The 18,849-nt window shown below is 38.0% G+C and overlaps 1 protein-coding gene and 1 long non-coding RNA gene across 4 annotated transcripts in view; one reads left to right on the forward strand and one right to left on the reverse strand.

Annotated features, from left to right (window-relative positions):
* Positions 1-423: 423 nt before the first annotated feature.
* LOC135310507 (uncharacterized) overlaps positions 424-18,849 on the reverse strand; it is a 28,782-nt gene continuing 10,356 nt past the window's right edge. The window contains exons 2-3 of one of the 2 annotated variants that reach the window (XR_010370588.1): positions 8,693-8,837; positions 424-3,130 (exon numbers count right to left, since the gene is read on the reverse strand). This is a non-coding gene — a long non-coding RNA (uncharacterized LOC135310507). The remainder of the gene's footprint in view (positions 3,131-8,692; positions 8,838-18,849) is intronic. The other variant, XR_010370589.1, reaches the window with a different exon arrangement.
* The window catches only part of OCA2 (OCA2 melanosomal transmembrane protein), a 158,555-nt gene continuing 145,501 nt past the window's right edge, over positions 5,796-18,849 (forward strand). For both annotated transcript variants that reach the window (XM_064438321.1, XM_064438329.1), the window contains exons 1-3: positions 5,796-5,984; positions 9,458-9,515; positions 10,419-10,491. In XM_064438321.1, the coding sequence (XP_064294391.1) occupies positions 5,806-5,984; positions 9,458-9,515; positions 10,419-10,491 (310 nt within the window). In that variant the 5' untranslated portion in view covers positions 5,796-5,805. The remainder of the gene's footprint in view (positions 5,985-9,457; positions 9,516-10,418; positions 10,492-18,849) is intronic.

The following is an 18,849-nucleotide window of genomic DNA, read 5'->3' on the forward strand; positions in this document are numbered from 1 at the left end:
TGATTAATTATCTCTCATATTCTTACTCAGGCCTTCTTCTCCACTAGGAAAAATTGCTTAAATTTTTATTGTATTTGTTATAATCTCTTGGCTTGGTAGTATTCCTGGACTTTTATTTAAGAGGCAACCTCATGCTTATAATGGTTTCAGTGAATACTAATTCAGGAAAGCATGCTAACTTTTCTTTCTCCTGAAGAGATTCTGCTTTTAATGTTTTATATAGTGACATTTCCAATAAGTTATGTTCAAAGCTGTTGATGCTCTTGCACAATATGTATGGTTCCATACTCACCTCTTCTTCAATTCTGACCAAATCCTTTCCATAGAAGTGAGAATTATTGCTTTCTGTTGTCATAGAAATAGCTCTTTTACTGGTAGTTGTGTGCATGACTTAGCATATAGCAGATGAAACATGGTATTAACTGATGTTTAAAATGTATGCTTTTTATTACAGGGAGTGAAAACTTAAAGCATTGTGTGGCATGATTAACCTTTTCAATATAAGGCTAAATAATAGGTACCAGCCAAACCTAGTGATTCTTTTAAGTGTTTTCCACCTAAATAGGATGAGTATGGTCTTTTTCTTCCCCAGGTACCTGTAGGATGCTTGCTTCTTTTGGTGTCCTTTGCTGTAGTGTGTTTGGAATCAAAAGGTTGCTTGTTGCTAAACAACAGTTCCTACCACAAAGTCTTCCTGAAAATGTGGTCAGGGTGCAGGTCTGGTGCCCAATGTCAGGAACCGAGTTCTCTCTTTGGACTTCATCCAAAGTCTCCTGAAGACTTGGGAAATTATCACCTGTAGGTAATGGAAGATAGAGGCATGTTGTAGGTGGAACCTGGAGCAGTCTTCAGCCATCAACTCTGAATGATGTCTGATGAGTCATCAGCCCATCAGTGGGAGCAATTGGAGTCTCCCACATCTCTTCCATTCCTCTCCTGCTCCCCCTGTAGCTCTCCACATGGCCAGGAGGGCAGAGAAGCCTGCTTCTCCTTAAACTGCCCAAATGAATGCAGGAGATTGAAGGTCACATCTCTGCTGTACAGCTGTAGAGAAGTACAAATTACCACCAGAAGAGTGTGAACATTGCTCACATGTGCAAGCAGTGGCACAGCCACAGATTATGGGGACTTCTGCAATACATGCCTAGGGCTTGCATTTGGACCCTTGTATTTTTTAATGCTGTGGGTAAGATCCTTCTCCAGCTGCTGTCAGGCAGCTGGAGCTTTGTCTGTGGACACCTCCATGACTTGGCAGAACCTGCTATATCATCTGGGGTGTGTGGACAGGCCCTCCTACAATGCTGATTCCTCTTCTGGGTTACTATGGAGACAGTCAGAAATTGTAATTGCTTGAAAGATTAGTGGTGGGAAAGTATGAGTTTGACTGCAAGTAACCAGCTCAGAAAACACACCCTTGCTCAGAACAAACCTATACTTCTGCAGAGAAAGCCAAAATTTATATATATGACTGTCACAGTAGTAGCCAAGTGGTTAAGAACACTATCTTCTGTTTGAAAGATTTCTTTTAATTAAAAAAAGAGCATGCTCAGCTGCAGCAAATGTGAGAATGAATGTGGCCACAGCTGTGGTTGTACAGGAGAGAGGACATGCAATTCTTTTCTGATGTCAGTTCTACATGGATTTTTCCATATGAGTGGTTTCATGTAACTCTTTCTCAAATACTTCTTTCCATAGCTTTTGGTTTTAATTTTCTCCCATCACTTTTAAATGAAAAGGAAATGAGAAAGTTGATTTGTTGTGTGAAGATCTGTGTGCATATCTACATATAAATGTACACGTGTGTAAAGGCTATTATTTCACGTCTCTTCTCATATTTCAGGTATAAAATCCTAATGATTCTTGAGTCTGAATCATGAGAGAAGAACACTGGACACAACTGGTGCCTGGCTTACCAGCTCCACACATAGTATAAATTCAGACCAATTTTTCTGATCCTATGAACAGGTCTATCCACAATAGTCTAATGAGCTGACCTGGTGATTAGCTCCTTGGTAATGTTGCTGAATTGCTCAGCAGAGATAGATTGCACTCCATTCTAGCACGTAGGTATAATCAAAGTTTCTAGCTCTTTTGATTGTGAAGAAACATTTAAAGTCTAAACTGATCCTAGGTTTTGAAATGTGTCACATGATATCTTTACATTTACATGGTGTCATAACTGCCAGCCACTTGCAGGGCTGAGGAGCACCAGGAATGATGCTGAGAAGGTTTCTGCACACTGCAGACTTGCTCCTCTAATAACAGGGGGTCTTTGGGCCTTCCTAGGTCTTGCTTGCAGACAATGTCTGTTATCTTTTGATGAAGTGGATGACCAAATTGCACCAATAGTGTCTCTGCAGAAGTATGAGAGGCGCAGAAGTATGAGAGGCATAGAAGGGCTCTCCATTCAGGGATGACTTCCATTTTTATAATGCATGCTATTTTTTCATGATTTTTTTTTCAATTTTTCTTTCTAGAGCTTTCCGCCCTCAAGATCCTTTTATGCCCTAATTAACTTTATTGTTTATATTAATCTCATTCTGTAATTAGGGTAATCACATCACGGGGGAGTTGAGGCTCTTCTGCTTTTTCTCTAATTGTTTTTGTTTTGTCAAGCCTGGCTGTTTCCTACTGCTTGTTCTTGTCCATGAATTTTTACTCTCTGCAAATTGATGTTGTCCTGTACTAACTGTTGTCACTTTATCTGAAGACTTTTTTCCATTTTTACTGTATTGGCCATTCTTGGCAATCCATGAAACTCTACAGTTCCATTTAAAAGTGGCAAGATCTATACCAGCAAGTGAGGATAACAAATATGCAAAAATAAAGTGAAAGTGATGTCTTTAGCCTTCTGGATCCTTCACTTCAGGTTCTGCCATTCAAACCACCTTTTACCAAACCTTTATCCTCTCTTTCTGGTTGCCATTGCTGTGGTTGCTTTGCCATTGAGCACCCTTTGCAGATTGGTCAATCGCTTACAGTAGTGGTGAAGACTTTTTGAGGTGGGAAAGTGTTGGTAGATATATGTATGTCTACATAACACAAAGAAATGTTATCAACCTCTAACAATCAGAAACGGAATCTTTTGTAGAAAGTTTTCTGGTTACAACTGTTAGATTTTGTACATGTCCTAGAAGGAAAAGAAGAAAAGTAAGTGTGTAAAGGTTAACAATATGCACAATGTGAGATTAGATCAGAACAGCATACAGTAAATATTATTTGGACCCTTTTTTTGTGGTACAAGCGGTATAATTTTGTTTAACAGCAGAAACAGCTAATTGGTCTTTGTGTAAGTTAAATTTCTGAATGTAAGAGTTCAAGGTCCATGACCAGAATTTTTATTAAACTTGTCACCTTTGGATGCAAACTTCAAATGTAGTGGGATGCGGGGATTAGCCAGGAGCCTATCAGTAGTGCACACATTTAAAGTCTTGATAGTGTTTTTGCTATCCTTATGGATTCTGTTTCATAAAAGCTCTAGGTAATCTTTTACATCTAAGGCTATGATAAGATTAGAATAACACTTGCTTCAAAATACCAGAATTTCTCCACTTAAACTTGTTGTGTGAATGATATTCTCCTATTTAAAAAAAGGAAGGACTTCGATAGTTTCAGAGTACACAATCATCTCTTCACAGATGAACTGTCAGTGTAATGTAGCACCTGAATTGTAATCTGCTCAACATTTGAGCGGAGGTACTGGATAATTCAGTCTCCCTAACTCATTCATTCTCTTCTGTTGAGACTGCAAATATGGTGCTTACAGCAGAGTTTGAATGAGCATTGTGGCTACTCAAGGTTGAAATAACCATATGCAGTTGCTCCACACCTAGCGTGGCTTCTGGATGATAACACTACTAAACAAGCAATCTGAAGCATTATCTGGAGGTTTTAATTTTGCAAAGACTTAGCTCAAGCATACCTTTACAAATGGAAGAAAATTCCACCGTCTTCCATTCTATTATGAAGTTAAATACACAGATCCTTCTATTTGGACTAGCCTTATATTCAGAAGATTGAATTACCAGTCACGTTTGTATATATAATTAGTTGTCTATGATTTAATAATTCCTTTCCCCTCACAGTCCAGCAATAGCAGAATACATTTTAGGTTTCCTCTAAGTGTCTCTGGGAGTAGTGAGATCTGCATCTGAGATATATCTAGCAGATTTCTTTGGGGTTTTCTGGTGGCTAGTAGATGCAGTTTTGAATGGAATAAATCTGAGCATGTCTGAATAATGGTGGTTTTGATGGAAAATGTCTCTGGAACAGCCAGGTCTTGTAGAGTGCTCTAAAATTGCCTAATTATTTAATCTCTTCCAGAAGCCTGCCCCAAAGCTAGACCCCTGTGATTGTGATTGATTCTCTTCACCTGTTTCTTAAGCTTTGGAATTTGTATTTTAGCAAAAGACCTCTTAACAATGCTAAGCTGCAATATGGCAAGAGGTAGCTTACTCTCTGTCAGTTATCTGCAGGACCAGGACTAGGACCAGGACCAGGACCAAGACTTGACAAAAACTGTTTGGAAAGGATTGTGTTGCAGGAATGAAGTACTTGCACTTCAGATAAAGCTTTATTTCCTAATACAGAGTGCTAAGATCATTGTAGAGATTAGTAGATTTCTGGTGATCCTGGTCTCAAATGAAATTTATGGGACAGAAATTATCCTATTATTTTATGTTTTATGAAGTATATTAACATGAAATTATAAGAATATATGTAATTATATACCTTAAGAATTTCACCTCACTAATATTACAGTACAGTTGATCCATTGTAAATTTAAGTGCCTAAAATATAAGCATGTGAGTGTAAGTTAGTTGTCTATTGCTATTCTGGCATTTAGAGGGAATTTAATTAACTATTTTAGAAGCTGTTTTTAGGATAAAATAAATTTCTTTTGTTTTATGCAGTAGAATCCCCCGTGACTATAAGGAAGTAATGACCGTGACTAGTTCAAACTTAATGAAAACCTTAATTTAAGTGAACAACATTCTTAAAGAATATTTAACTAGTTAGATACACTTGTAGCAAAATAGTCTGTAGAAACGTAATGAATGATTGTACTGGAGACTTAGTTTTGTTTTCTTTTTTTTTTTTTTTTTTTTTTTGTCTCCAAAGATATCACTTCAATTTTTCCAAATTATTCAGCTCAAGGTCAAAAACCACTGGCTTTACAGAGAAGACACCTCTGCTGAAGGTTTCCTCAGAGGGAAATGGGTGAGTTACTTTCGTTTTACTTGAAATAGTTTTTCACTAAGCTCTCTTCTATTTAATTGTGCATGGTTGTTTCTTATATCCTGACACCAAACCTGCTGGGAAATAAAGTCAATGGAAGGGGTTGTAAGCAAAGAACTACTCTGGAGGAAAGAAGTGGAAAGAAGGGGCTGTAAGTGGGGAAGGGAAGGATGTAAGGTCTGACGTCAGGGTGATTAGAGCCCTAATGATAGGCAACTGCAGGTCCTGGGTTATCACTTCCTCCATGTGGTGTTACATCAGGTGCACTGGAAGACACAGAAGAGCTATAGTCAGGGTCCTTATAGGGGTTTTATGCACCAAATCCTGAAGTACACCTGTCTGGTGCATCAGAGAGCCGGGTCTTTGTCTTTGCTCACCAGTCTACCCAGCTGTGTCACCAAAGGGAGCTAGTTTGTACTCAGTAAATCTCTTTCTATGAATTTTTCCATTGAAAGCTCTCACAGTGAACTTAATGATATGCAAGGTCAGTTGCATCTACTGTCTGTTGGAATAAAACACTGTTTTGTTTTATTGTATTTACTGAAAATGTGTGACAGGTTGCAGTACATGGCTCTTCATAATCCAGATTTTACCACAGATGATGATTCATGGGACAACAGCTCTGCAGAATTTGAGCAAAGGTTTCAACTGGGAAGTGAAATTACAAGTTTGTCCAGATCTGCTTCTTCTGAGAAATACGAAATCTTGGACAACCTCCATGTCAAGTTCAATTTATCAAAGATGAGGTCTGAATTCAAACATTCATTTATTTATTTTTCCCTTTTTTAAAAAAAATTTCTAAGGGGATTAGTTTTTAAGTATAGATATTGATAAAATTATTTATTTTCTACAAATGAATAACATAACACTCCATATGTAGGCTGTATCTTGCCATTGATAGTTTATAAATAAACCCTGATGAAACTGATTACAGCTTCTACCTAATGATCAATAGCCCCTTGTTCTTACAAACATCAATCATAGCAGCTATTCTAATTTTTTTAAGAAATACATTCTATTGCTTTTAACAGTTCTTTGAAACCCTTTCTCAAAAGCCCGTTAGTTGATTCCACAGCTTTATTCTTCAATGTTGTGTTGCATTTATAAAATACTTCACTTTAATTAAAATATGTATCACACACAGTCTTTCTGTATTCATTAAAGTAGCTTTTTACATATACACAATGCAAAATCTAACAGCATTTTTTTTTTTATCTTTAGGTACACTAATATATTTCATTCTTTACCTCAAAATAGTCTTTTACCTCATTTAGATGTGGAGGAAATTGTTTGTTGGTATATTAAAAAATAACAATGTGATAAGAACTTAAGTTCAAATTTTCTCAGGATATTTTTTCCTTGGTTTTAACTAGCAAACCTTTTAGTCTTGGATACTAATTCTCTCTGTCCCTTCCAGATTTTCAACACTTTTTACTAGTTTACGTATTGATCCTGGAGCCTTTCCAATGAGATTTCCATGCAACTTTTCCCAATCTGTAGGTTGTCTTAGCTCATCACTTCACAATTGTTTTCCTCCTTTCATCATGCATACAATATTGTGTGGAGTGCCTCTCTCCTGTGCTGCTGCTGAACAAATGGAGTAGGAGAATTTCAATGGCTGCAATTAGTGCAATATGAGCAGATGTGAAGAAGTTTGGCAGGTGTCTGTCTTCACACTAGAGGTAGCTTTCCCTGGTATTTGATAGAATAAAGGCTTTGAGCAAGACTGTAGAATCCATTGTTTCTAGTACAGCATAGGATTTTAATCTGGGGAGTAGCGCGTTTCTCTGGCAGAACTTCCTGTGAAGCATTTTCATTGCTATAATGTGGGTTGTACATAATGGCCAGCTCCTTGTCTGCAGTAAATCAGCATAATTCTACTGAGATAATAAATGGAGCTAAACTGCCTGACACCACATGCAGATCAGACTAAAAATCACTTGGTTTAGAACAGGGGTCAAACCCTTCACAGATTTATACTTCATGCATTTCCAACTGAAGTCAAATAGGATTGTGCTGGAGGCATTTATCAGCGCAGGATTTGGCACAGGGCTTGTACTTGCATTGCTGTGCCAGATTAGCGCTGTAGGAAGGGACAGATTGCAAACCATGGGCAAGTCAAAGGCTGATCACTTCTTAACTGTAAGCCATTAAAAATGCAGCTTCCCTAATACAAAATGCCATAAAAACAGACGGGAAGAAAAGAGCCTTCTACATTTAATAAAATAACCATTTCCAAAAGCTTTTTTATTATATCTTGCCAGCTCCTTTAGATGACTTTCTGTTATTTACAGACAAGTGGTTATGAATTTATAAAGGCTTAATTAATGCTTTCTGATTTCTTTTACGTCTTAAGATCAAGTTATTACTGTTTCTTGTTTCAGTAATAATTTGAATTATTCAAATGATATTATTGAATGATTCGAAATGATAATTTGGAAGTGCCAACAGAAAATATTAAGTACATTAAAAATAAACCAATCTGGGCTGGGTTTTAATAATTTGTAACATAATAAATTCTCAAAAATACTGAAATATAACTGTACTGTAGAGATGGGGACAGTAGACAAGTAGAGTAGAGGATACGTGACTAATCTGGCTCCAGGTAATTTCCATAAATCACACCTGTTATCAGTTGTGAGGTGCTGATAATGGCCTTTGTGGACATTCCTCTCTTTTCAGGCCTTTATTATCCTTCTTCCACCTCTCTGCCACTTTGTTTTTCATTAGAACAGGGCTACCTGGCATTTCTAGAAGAAGCCACCTAGCTGGCTTCCCCTCTTCCTCTCCCTTCTCTGGATTTTTATACCATGCAGTGTTTGCATAAAGTCACTACCAGTTGTATTTCATAGGATATTGTAACCCCTTTGTACCAGTTTGTCTGTAGCAACATTTTTTTATGAGCTGCTGGGTTTTTTGTCTGGCTGTTTGGAGAATTCTGAAGAGGAAGGCATCTTTATAAAACAATGTATCTAAAAAATGGGTCTCCAGTCACTCATGCCGTTTTCAGCCAATGAACTTGATTTAGGGACTTATTTCCACTGTGATTAAAAATTATTTCTGACTCTTTTCAGACTACTCTGCTTTAATATTTTGTTCTAAAGCACCTGTCAATGCAGCTATTTATTGCGCTATTCCCTTACCAACTAATTATCCTAGTAACTTAAATGTTTTCCTTCTTGCTTGTCATCAGGCTTAAATCAAACCTTACATTTGTCATTCTGTCAGAAAAGCAATGTTTGAATGTTTACTTTTGGAAAAATGGAATAAGAACATCAATGCCTTCAATTAATGAAAAGATGTAATAAGGGAAAATCACCCCAAAGAGGTCTGTAAATTAAGACATCTGTGTAAAATACTGATGGACAGCAAGAAAATAATTAGTTGAGTTGCCTTTTATGGTATGATTTTTAAAAATTGTAATTTAAAAGTGGTAAATCTTAAGATTTCTTACTTGAGAGCATGCATTTTCAATGTCCACATTTTAATTTGGAGTTATTCTTGCTCAGCCCACTCAGTAGTAAGCTCTGACACTGCAGAAAATTTGATGGCATCACATCTCCAAAACTGGGCATTCCTTCAAAGGGTGCGCACGTACTCTGGGGAAAAAGAAAAAAAGAGAGCGCCCTAATTTTGCTAGTTAGTTGGCTTATGAAGTATATTTGGTTTAAAGAGACACTACTGAAACCGGGAGAGACTCAAAGCTTGTTCTCATCTTTAAACTGTCTTTTCCCAACACCTTTCAGGATGTACATCAGAAGTCCAGTTTTCAGGAAGTCATTCATGACACCACCCCTCTATGTGACAAGCTGTGCTTTCTGCTCGGCCATGCCACCTCCCTGCGGTGGCAATGCTCCTTTGCCTCCCTGGGAGAGGCCAGGACAAGCTGATGGGCTCTGGGCCTGTTGGGGGCTGGCAGAGGCAGCAGAGGAGTGGCTCTAGGTCCCAGCACTAGCTCATGTTCCAACCTGAGGGGTGCAACCTCCTTCCTGTGCAATGAGACCCATCTGGCAGCAGACCTGGGGGAGGAGTCCCTTATAGTCACTAAGGCTTCCTAAGCCCCTTCTGACCCTACGTAGTGGTGTCTATACTTTGTTGTGATAAATTATCACCCATAAGTGCTCACCATGATGCTTGTGAAATGTCAGAGCTGTTAAGAGAACATAAAATATTTGTTTTAAACTAGCCATATAGTAAATACATGTTTCTTACATTCCAGGTGCTGTCTAAAATTCCTAAAAGTTTCAGGCCTTTTTATCTTTGTAGTTGTCTGCTCTGTAAGTATTGAATTAGCAACCCTCCCCTCCTGTCCCTATTCCTTAGAATTAGTTTAAAATGAGGTGTGATATTTGGTCTTAGCTAATAAAAAAATGTCTTGAGGGTGTGGGCAAGATGGCAAAAAGTGAAAATACTGTGCAGGGCCTTATGCCTAATCAGATCACTGTTTGGTGCTCTAGCCACCACCCTGGGCAATGTGGTAGGGTAGGCAGTTGATTTTGAGGAGGCAGCTTAAACTCAAATTTGTATGTCCTTAATGGTTACTTGTTAAATTTAGGGTGAGTCTTTAGATACTGGCTAACACCTGTTCATAGGAAAAACTGTGCTGGGGATGATGTATCAGCAATCACAGTGCTCCATGGTGTGGAAGGCAGAAGGCCGTGAGGAGGTAGGCAGCTCCCTACTAGGCCTGCCATAGTGCTGCCCTCTGCTACCAAAATCTTCAAAATCAGCAAAATCTTAGACTGCAAGACTTGAGAAACATTTCAAAAAGTTGGAGTTTATCCTTTTAGCTGCCATGAGGAACCCTTTCTTTGGCTAGCAGGGCTTCTGTATCAGAGATAAAATAGATGACACTCTGTATTTCCTCAGATGTGGGTGTTGCTTTCCAGATAGATCCTTAAGATTACAACTTTGTCCTAAGCGGCATTTGGATAAAATACATCGAATATGTGATTTTAGCAGTAAGTTTACAGAAGGAATATTAGTCATCCTTTTTTAAGTATCCTAAGGCTGCTTTTCAGCTGTGTGGGAAACATACTTGAAAATACTGAAAGCAATCTTACAATTTAATATACAGTTTGAAAGAGTCTTATTTAAGTATTTCAGATACAGATGGGCTTAGCAAGTATTTTTCAGTTTTTCTCTTATTAATGGATGTTTGGTTTTTATCCTTGCCCTAGATTTTATTTGGCACTAATCCAGATCAAGGTGTGCCCTGGCAGATGTTGTCTGTGTCACCTCTGGAAAGCTTCTGTATCCTTTCACTGAAAAAAAGCCTGGAACTGACGTTTCATTGATAAACTGGTTGAATGGGTGGGTGTTTTCTGGTTTATACCCTGAGAGGATTGGGTGTCCTCAGAGCCTGGGCTCCACGTAGACACATCCTTTGTTGCAGGCCAGAGTCATACTCCCTAGCCAAGTCACACTGAATGGCACCTGTCTGGGGCACCCTGTGGTGTCCATCAAGTCCTTGTGTCCAGCCTCTGCATGAAGCCAAGAGTATGGAAGTGGGTTGCAGAGCCAGTGGGATCAAGGCCCAGCAAATAGCTGGGACCATGGTTAAAGCATGCATCTAGCTGCAGCAACTGCACCCAAGGCCAGTTGTATACTGTAATCTGTAAAACATTTGCAGTGTGTACTTGGACCATGATGCTGCCCAGTGAAATCCTTCAAAAGCAGGAATTGAGGTGATTCATGGATATGGTTCCAAAACAGCTTAGCCCAGCCATTTGTATGGCTTTGTACATCTGTAGATATTTTTCAGTGGATGTGAAGATTCCTTTACAAATTTTCCATGCAAAACTCCTCAATAGTGAATTTAAGCCCACATATTGCCAAGAAACCATTCAAACAATAGAATAACCCAAATTAAAAATGATTCATTGCAGGTGAATGCAGACCTGAATGTGAAAAGTCTTTCAGAGATAAGCATTCAGTTAATAAACAAACAAAACTTTTTGTAAATAAATTACATCTCTTGTTCCCACTATATTTCTAGTTTAATTAGTCTGGTCTACAACCTGTTTGTCTCTTATTTCACTAGTGTTTAAAGATGATTCACCTATAGATATATTTCACAAGCTCCTGGCAGGTGTCTTGTTTAGAAAAGGTGCAGTAGGATTTAATTTTTTAAATGTTATTTTTTTTCCTATTTAACTGGACAGTTCCATAGCTTTGATCAGGGAGAGTCCACTTTAAATAGATTTGATTATTAGTATTCTTACTGTTGCCAGTAATGACACAATATTACACAACAATTAGTAGGGTAAATGAGGAAGAAAACATTAGTGTTTGAGGACCATTTATAATTAAAAGTTGTGATTGCTTTTTGGAAGAAAGAAAGCGAACATTTAGTAGGACCAGTGACAATTTCAACTGTAAAATCCCATCAGTATCCTGTTCACATCAATTATTTTGTCCTCCTTGAAACTGTTGTTGAAAACTCATATATATATATATGTGGCCTCAAACAGCACCAGGGCAGTCATGACCCAGTCTGCCAAAGGAGGGTGTGTTGGGAGCAAATGTTTGAGTTCAAGTTTTAGTCAACTGCCACAGCGTAACTTGAGGATTTGCACTCTTTCCACAGATTTTGGGTTGGAACCGTAGCTGCTGCATTGTACACATTGACTCTGCAACCAGTTACTCCCTTTGCTTGTTTCAGGGAAGTGCTGGTGGGACTGGGATTTGAGTACAAACAAGTGTTCCCATATTTCACATTTTACCTATCACGTCAGGATGCTTTGGGCAAAATAGCTGTCAGACAGTCAGAATATAGCATTCCCCTTTCTTACTTGACAAACCTGGAGCTGTTTAAAACTGGATGTACTGTCCCTGCGTTCCCACCTGAGGTCACTGAGCTGGGGAAAAATATGTGAGAGGCAAGCAATCCAGCAAAGCCATGCTTTGTTTTCAAGGTGATGTGGTAATTCAAGCAGAAAGGCCAAGGTGAAACATTGCATTTTTAAATGAGTTTTGGAAAAGGCACAAGCAATTCTGAGTGTCATCTCACTGTTGCTGCCAGTTTTCATTTGTGCAGAAGTAAATGTTGTCCTCCACTTTGTTTCGTAGTGAAGAAAGTATTCGCGTTTTTGGCTAGGCTTGGATAATGTTACTCATTCACACAGCAGTGCTAAAGATGTGATTTGTGCCGGCTATGAGACGGCGGTATTCCCAGTGGACATTAAGCACTGCTCTCAATGTCTACAAGAATTTCATGGTAGGCTGGCAGGTGTACTACAGTAGTGCTTGTGGCAAAACCCTCCGAGGTTATAATATGAGACAGCTTTGGGTGGAAAATCAGTCTCTTAGTTCATATGATGTCAAATTATGCAAATGAACACTTTACCTCTTGCTTATGCCTCAAAAAATTTTTAAGAAGTATTGAATGAGTACTAACCACTCTATACTTTTTTTTTTAAATTCTTTCGTCTAATTTTTATTTCTTTCCAGAAATACCCATGCACATTGATGTGTGAGTGTTATGGATATGTACTCATGCATACAATGTGTCTGCATACACTATAAAAATCAAAACAAAGTTTGAAATATTTTTAAAAACAAATCGAGTGATCCCCTTTTGACTTCATATCCTTTCCTGGTGTCACTTAGATATTTGTGGTTTTTCTGTCATGCCCATTAGATCTTAGGCTTTCTCAGAGGCAGGACTTTGTGTCTTTCATGGTGGGAGAGACCTGCATCAGCCGGTGTGGGGGTGACCTGCTTTTCATACGGCATCTCTGTAGCAATTTTCCACTTGCTCTAATTCCAATTTGTTTTTGTTTCTATACCCTTATCTCTTATTTGGATTTACTCTAGCTGTTTTTCTTCCCACTATCTCACTATCTTATTTTTTATTAGCCTACTTGTATCTCCTTTTACTTTGCTCATCGTCACGGGTACAAACCTGGCATGTAGCACTGAGGTGTGTTGGCTGCAGTTTCTGAAAACAACATCTTGCCTCGTGTGAATTAATAGAAGCTTTTTGAGTCTGTAAGTTTGTGGGTGGTTTTTTTTTTTAATTTTTTTTTAAATACTGATTTCCCTATCAGCTCCAGATACAAATTCAGTGGATTTAGTAGTTTTTCAAAATAGTGGTAATACCATTCCTTTTTGACAACACTTGGAATTTATTGGCTTATAAATTCTAACAGTCAGCTCTCTAATACCAGAAAGAAGTAAATTTATACTGAAGCCTGGCTAGAGGACCCTTTTCTGCAGGAAGAAAGAGTCAATACCACTATTGGTGTAAATATGTGAAGTATTTTCAAACCTTTTGCTCAAAGGCTGTATCTTAAGTGGGGAGCATCAATAATTAATAAGATGACGTGCCTTTGGAAAGCAGATTATAAAAATAGAAGAAGAAACACAGACTCTTAATAAATTCCAGCATTTCTTAGTTTAGTTACATGTACCTATTCGAAGGCATGGACATTTTTATTTTCTGTAACTGTTTGGCCATTCAAACCTTTAGGTAACTTCTCTCCATTAAATGGTTGACCAAACAGTGAATGAGAAATATTTGTGTTCTCCACAACTTAACATAGGTTTTCAGACTTGAAGGATCTTCTGAAATGCTAAATATACTCTGTGTTTATTCCTTTGTTTCTAATAACTTCTGCCCTGATCTAAGCAAAATTTTAAATTTTTCTCCAGCAATGTGGAACAGGCAGCTGGAGCAGAACTGTGCACTAACTTTTTGAATTAAACTAGGCTTTATGAAACTAAAAAGTAATGGGGATTTGTGGATGCTATTAAGGAATTCTGGAATCAAACTGTACACTACCTCAGTGTCATTTAAAGAAGTGTCTGTCTCCCTGATAGCGTGCCTTCTTTTCTTTCACTGTACCTGATAAAATTATTGCTATTTCTACACTTCTCAGCAGTAGAAATATTTTATTTTTACAAGAAAAATCAAATCTTCTTCCAGCACATTTCTATGCAATGGGTCTCACACACCTCACTGAGCTGTGCATCTCCATCTTTACTCTGTCCCTGACAAGTATTTTGGTAACAATCTTGAAGGGTTTTCTTCCCTCTCAACCTCTGTACTTGTGCCAGTTCCTGCTATAAGTGAGGGAAAGTTAGATTGGTCTAGGTGAAGCAATTAATTTTCCTTTTTCAGACTGATTATCAGAACTTCTTTCTCTTGGACCTGAAACCTAATAATAACTGGGGAGTGGACTGTGAATTCTTTCTGAGTCTGGCCAAGGATCTTGCATTTTTGTAAATATACTTTAAAGCTGTTCAGTCCTGATCTGATTGTTTGGTTTAAATGTTTGATATCTCCTCAGTAAAATTTTTGGAGCAAGGGCTAACATTTTGCAAGGTGTATATATTTGCACAACTCCAGTCCAGGATCCAGATCTCAAAATCAGAAAGTAGAAGATGTATCTCAATAGCAATAATATGTTGAAATTTACATCATAGACTAGATTTTTCTTTTCATTTGGATTCACTGGAACTATTTAGAACAATTCCAAATATGGAAGTTGATGGGGAGGCTCTAGACCAAGCAGCCATAAGATGGGTAAATGTGCTGACCTTATTATCAAGTTCCTTACTGAAGTTGCATGAGTTTGAATGATTGGTGCAACTGTGTTAATCATGGAGCAAGAAAAGGTCACTGAAAAAACTTGTAATCATGTCAGTGACACTGAAAATCACCTTTCCCACTCCTGAACAAAAGGTATATATAGAAAGAAAGACTGTGAGGCAAAGAATATAGTTAGATTATAGCAGACTTTTCAGCTTCCATGGAGGTCTTAAAAATGGGTTCTTCTCCCAGGGAGCATAAATTAGCTTAATGAATGAAACAATGTCTCTAATCCCTTTAGTTCTTTCCCTCGTTTGAATTATTTTTATTTTGTAACTCTAGTTCTCCACCGTCAGACACTCCTCCATAATTTTTCCTTGCAGAACACATTTCAAAATCATTTATGTTTGTTGATGCTGTTGGAAACGTACTAAGCATTTTGGCCTGCAGGCAATGCTCAAGCTTCTAAGTAGATGGATGAAGACCAGGACCACGTGCAGAGGCAGGTAAAGAATCAGAATCTCAAGGCATCATTGAGAAAATGCTGTAGAAAAGAGAATTTGTTAAGGACTCACCAAATTTCTAGAACTAATGGAGGAGAGAGGGAAAGGATGGATCCAATGTAGACAAAAATGGAACCAGATTGCTGACACTCCAAAAAGGGAAAAATGAAGTTATGGAGCATTCTTCAAATGGGGAAACCAATAGGTATAGAAAAGCATGTGGTTCAGCTTGGTATATTGTGAAGGGATGATGTAAAAACAACCTCATAAGCTACAAACAGGGATAACACATCAAAAAATAGAACTGCAGAGTGATGCAGGAACAACCCCAGTTAAAGACGACATGTAAAAATAGATGCTAAACATACTCAGGCAAAATACTTTTTTTAAAAGGGTAATATCCTAGAGAAACTAACATGAGTGACCTGGTCATAAATCAGGATCAATAGTATAAAAGTGCCTCAGAAACTTGGTGAAAAATAATCAATAGGCATAGTATTCTCAAGGTATGTTTTACAGCAGGCAGAGTAGGTGATACAAATAGACGTTAAAGAAAGCATGAAGTCAGCCATCTGCATGCAAATATAACAGAATCTTTGTCATTCGTGGCTTTTCAGCTGGCTCTGTACGTACTCAGTTATGACATGATGGAGGGTAGAGCAGGGACTTGGTATTTAGGGAGTGAGTCATCTCAGCTACACCTGAGTTAGTCGTCTGTATAGTTAATAGAGAGAATTCATGTTTCTTATGAGTGATTGCTCTCATCTTTGTGTGGTGGTCCAAAATGAAGCAACAAATTCCATCTTAAAAGCACCCTATTTTCACTGATTTTAAGGGAGTAACCAACTCAGATGCAGATGTCCACAGTACAGAAGTGTGAACTTCGGTTAACGAATACCAACTTAAATGTTTAGGCACCGCATCCCATTCCATCATGTTGTCTACATCAGCTACAAAAAAGTAAAGTGAAGTGGCATGAGGTGACTCTTGCACACCCTTCAATACTTTCTAGGAGTAACTAGTCAGAATACCAAGATCAGAAAAAACAGCTCTCAGTTTAGCTCTGAGCAGCGGACCCAGTCTGGTGCCAGAAGTAAATACAGACAGCCACTGTGTAATGGTGCACAAAGCATACACAAATGCAAATCCCTTGACAGGATAACTCACAGCAATAATATAATTTCAAGAACGGACCTACATAAAAATAAGACAGCTTAGAAATACAAAATAAAAGCTCTGGTTGTAAATCTTGTCAGGGAGATTGTTTGCTTTAAAGGCGCACACTGGAGGCCATAGTACAAAAAAAAGTTCAGAAAGAGAAAAAGTCCCAGCATGGTTAAGTTGCAGAATAAAAGGGGATATTAGAAGTAAAAAGATAGTTTTTCCCAAAAGTTAGTCACATCCAAATAGTTAAGATATAGAAGCAATCACATTCTGGCAATTTAAAGGAAATATAAAACCCAGATAAGGCAGAACAAAAATATTCTGAAGAGCAACCTGGTTAAAAAAAAAAAAAAAGCATTTTAATTCATATAAACGTGGCTGGAATTTTCTCCTGCTTTATTTTAATTCCACCTTTCATAAAGGCTGTGATCTGCTGCAGTCTAACAATGGAATTATGACAAAGTCTAAATATTTTTTTGGTGAAAGATAACTGATGGGATTTCAGAGCCTCAGTGCAGACTGGTGAGTGATCGTCAGTTCCACTTGCAATCAAAGGAGAAACTATTTTGCTAGGGCTCTTTCTGAGGGTTTTATAAATGCACAGAAAGGAATGGAAAAACTTCTTACGTATCCTCATCTTTATAGGAAAAGAAGGAAGGAACAAGTCTTGAAAAATAAGGTGTAATTTTTCCCCCCTTTAATTTTAAGCATCTTTTATAATACCTCCTGAATATGTCATCTAGGTAATTACAGGATTTATTTAAAAAGTATTGCTTAAAAGGAAGCTGCCATAATTATATGCACCTGAAGCTTTTCAAGACATAAATTACTGGCTACTCTCCTAATAAAAGGCAGACTGTCAAAAGGTGTCCCAAATCATTGGGTTAATGACTTCAGGTCAGCAGGCCTTTTAGAAGGTATAATTAATGTCTCTAGTTAAAGGTATAGCTATAGTTTCAGTTGAGATTACTATTACATCTTAACCGGGACACAGAAAAACTGTGATGCCAAATCACACTTGAAACCTTCAAAACCAGAGGAGAACTGTTGTAATTTGTATTTACGCTTGCTAAGGGCTGTGTGTGTAAATTCTCCTGACTGGAGTTGGTCTCCTCATTTGTTGCATCTGAGGTTGTTGGTTTTTTTTTTTTTTTTTTGGTCCTTTCCTGTGTTATTCTTTTAAGCAAATAGATGCTTGGGAGGTTCATTCTCAATGAACAGCCTGTGAGTGACACTGGTGGTGATTTCTCTGCTTGCCATGCCAAGCAGGGTGTCAGTTATATTACTTTGCAATGCATTAGCTGCTTACCTGCCTCTAGATGTGCTAAGGTCTGTTTGTTTTGGTTTCGTGTGAGAGCCATCTCTTTTCTAGATCCAGTTCTTCTGCTGGGAATGTGGATGGATGGAACAACTCTTTTAAAGATGAAGGACCCCTGTATAATGTCATAATGTTTTTGCCAATAGAGACTGGTCTACCATGGATGGCCTTACTGGGGCTCACTGGGAAGCTGGGCACAGCACTGCCCTGAGTCCCCTCTAACTATACTGTGTTTTTTGTTCCCCTGTTAAAATCTCTGAGTCTGTGGGCAACAAAACATCTTTCTGGGAAAAACCTTCTGGTAGGTATATGTTGTTGTACATTATTTTTTCAACAGTTTCATGCTTTGTAGTATACTCAGTTAAATGTCAGATGTCAAAACCATTATGATAATCAAGCATGTGATTAAGCTGCACAGTTTTAACAGAACACATATGTGTAAAATCAAGTCTGTTCTTTTCCCTTCTTAGGTTTTTTTTTTTTTTTTTGGTTGTGATGTTTTAGCTTTCTGTCTGGTCACAGATAGGAGCAAAACAATTACAGTATTGCTCTATTGTAGTAACAAACATACTGTGAAGTGTTTAAAAGTACAGGCTTTTCCTTTTCCCCAAACCCGCAGGGATGATTCTTTCTCAACCATGCCAGAAGTGGGCTATCACAATATGAAGTTTAAATAGTCCTAGATGTATTGGAACTAATAGAGCCATACTTCCAACTGATTTGTGGATCATGGTTGGCTGATTTCTCAGTTATATTAGATTACAATTGTAGTTTGACCACACCTCATGCTAGGTATCCAAGAAAGGAAGAAAAAGTAGATGAGGGAGCTGGAGGAGATAGATTCAACACTCATATTGAAAATATGTCTTTCAGATGTTTGAGAAACTATGAGTAAAATTTTGACCAAAAAGCAAATCCTCTGGCACGAGTAGGATGTTGATTCTGGTTTAGTTTTCCCTGTGGCTGGAGCTTCCACAGTGTTTTCCCCAGTACAAGTTCTGTGATGTTTGAATTGCTGAGCTAATGATGCAGCCTCTTATCTAGTACAAGCACTTGAAGAGCCTTACTTCTCTGTCTCTCTGTGTATTTCT

This window comes from Phalacrocorax carbo, chromosome 1, assembly GCF_963921805.1.
Source record: "Phalacrocorax carbo chromosome 1, bPhaCar2.1, whole genome shotgun sequence".
Taxonomy (NCBI): Eukaryota; Metazoa; Chordata; class Aves; order Suliformes; family Phalacrocoracidae; genus Phalacrocorax; species Phalacrocorax carbo.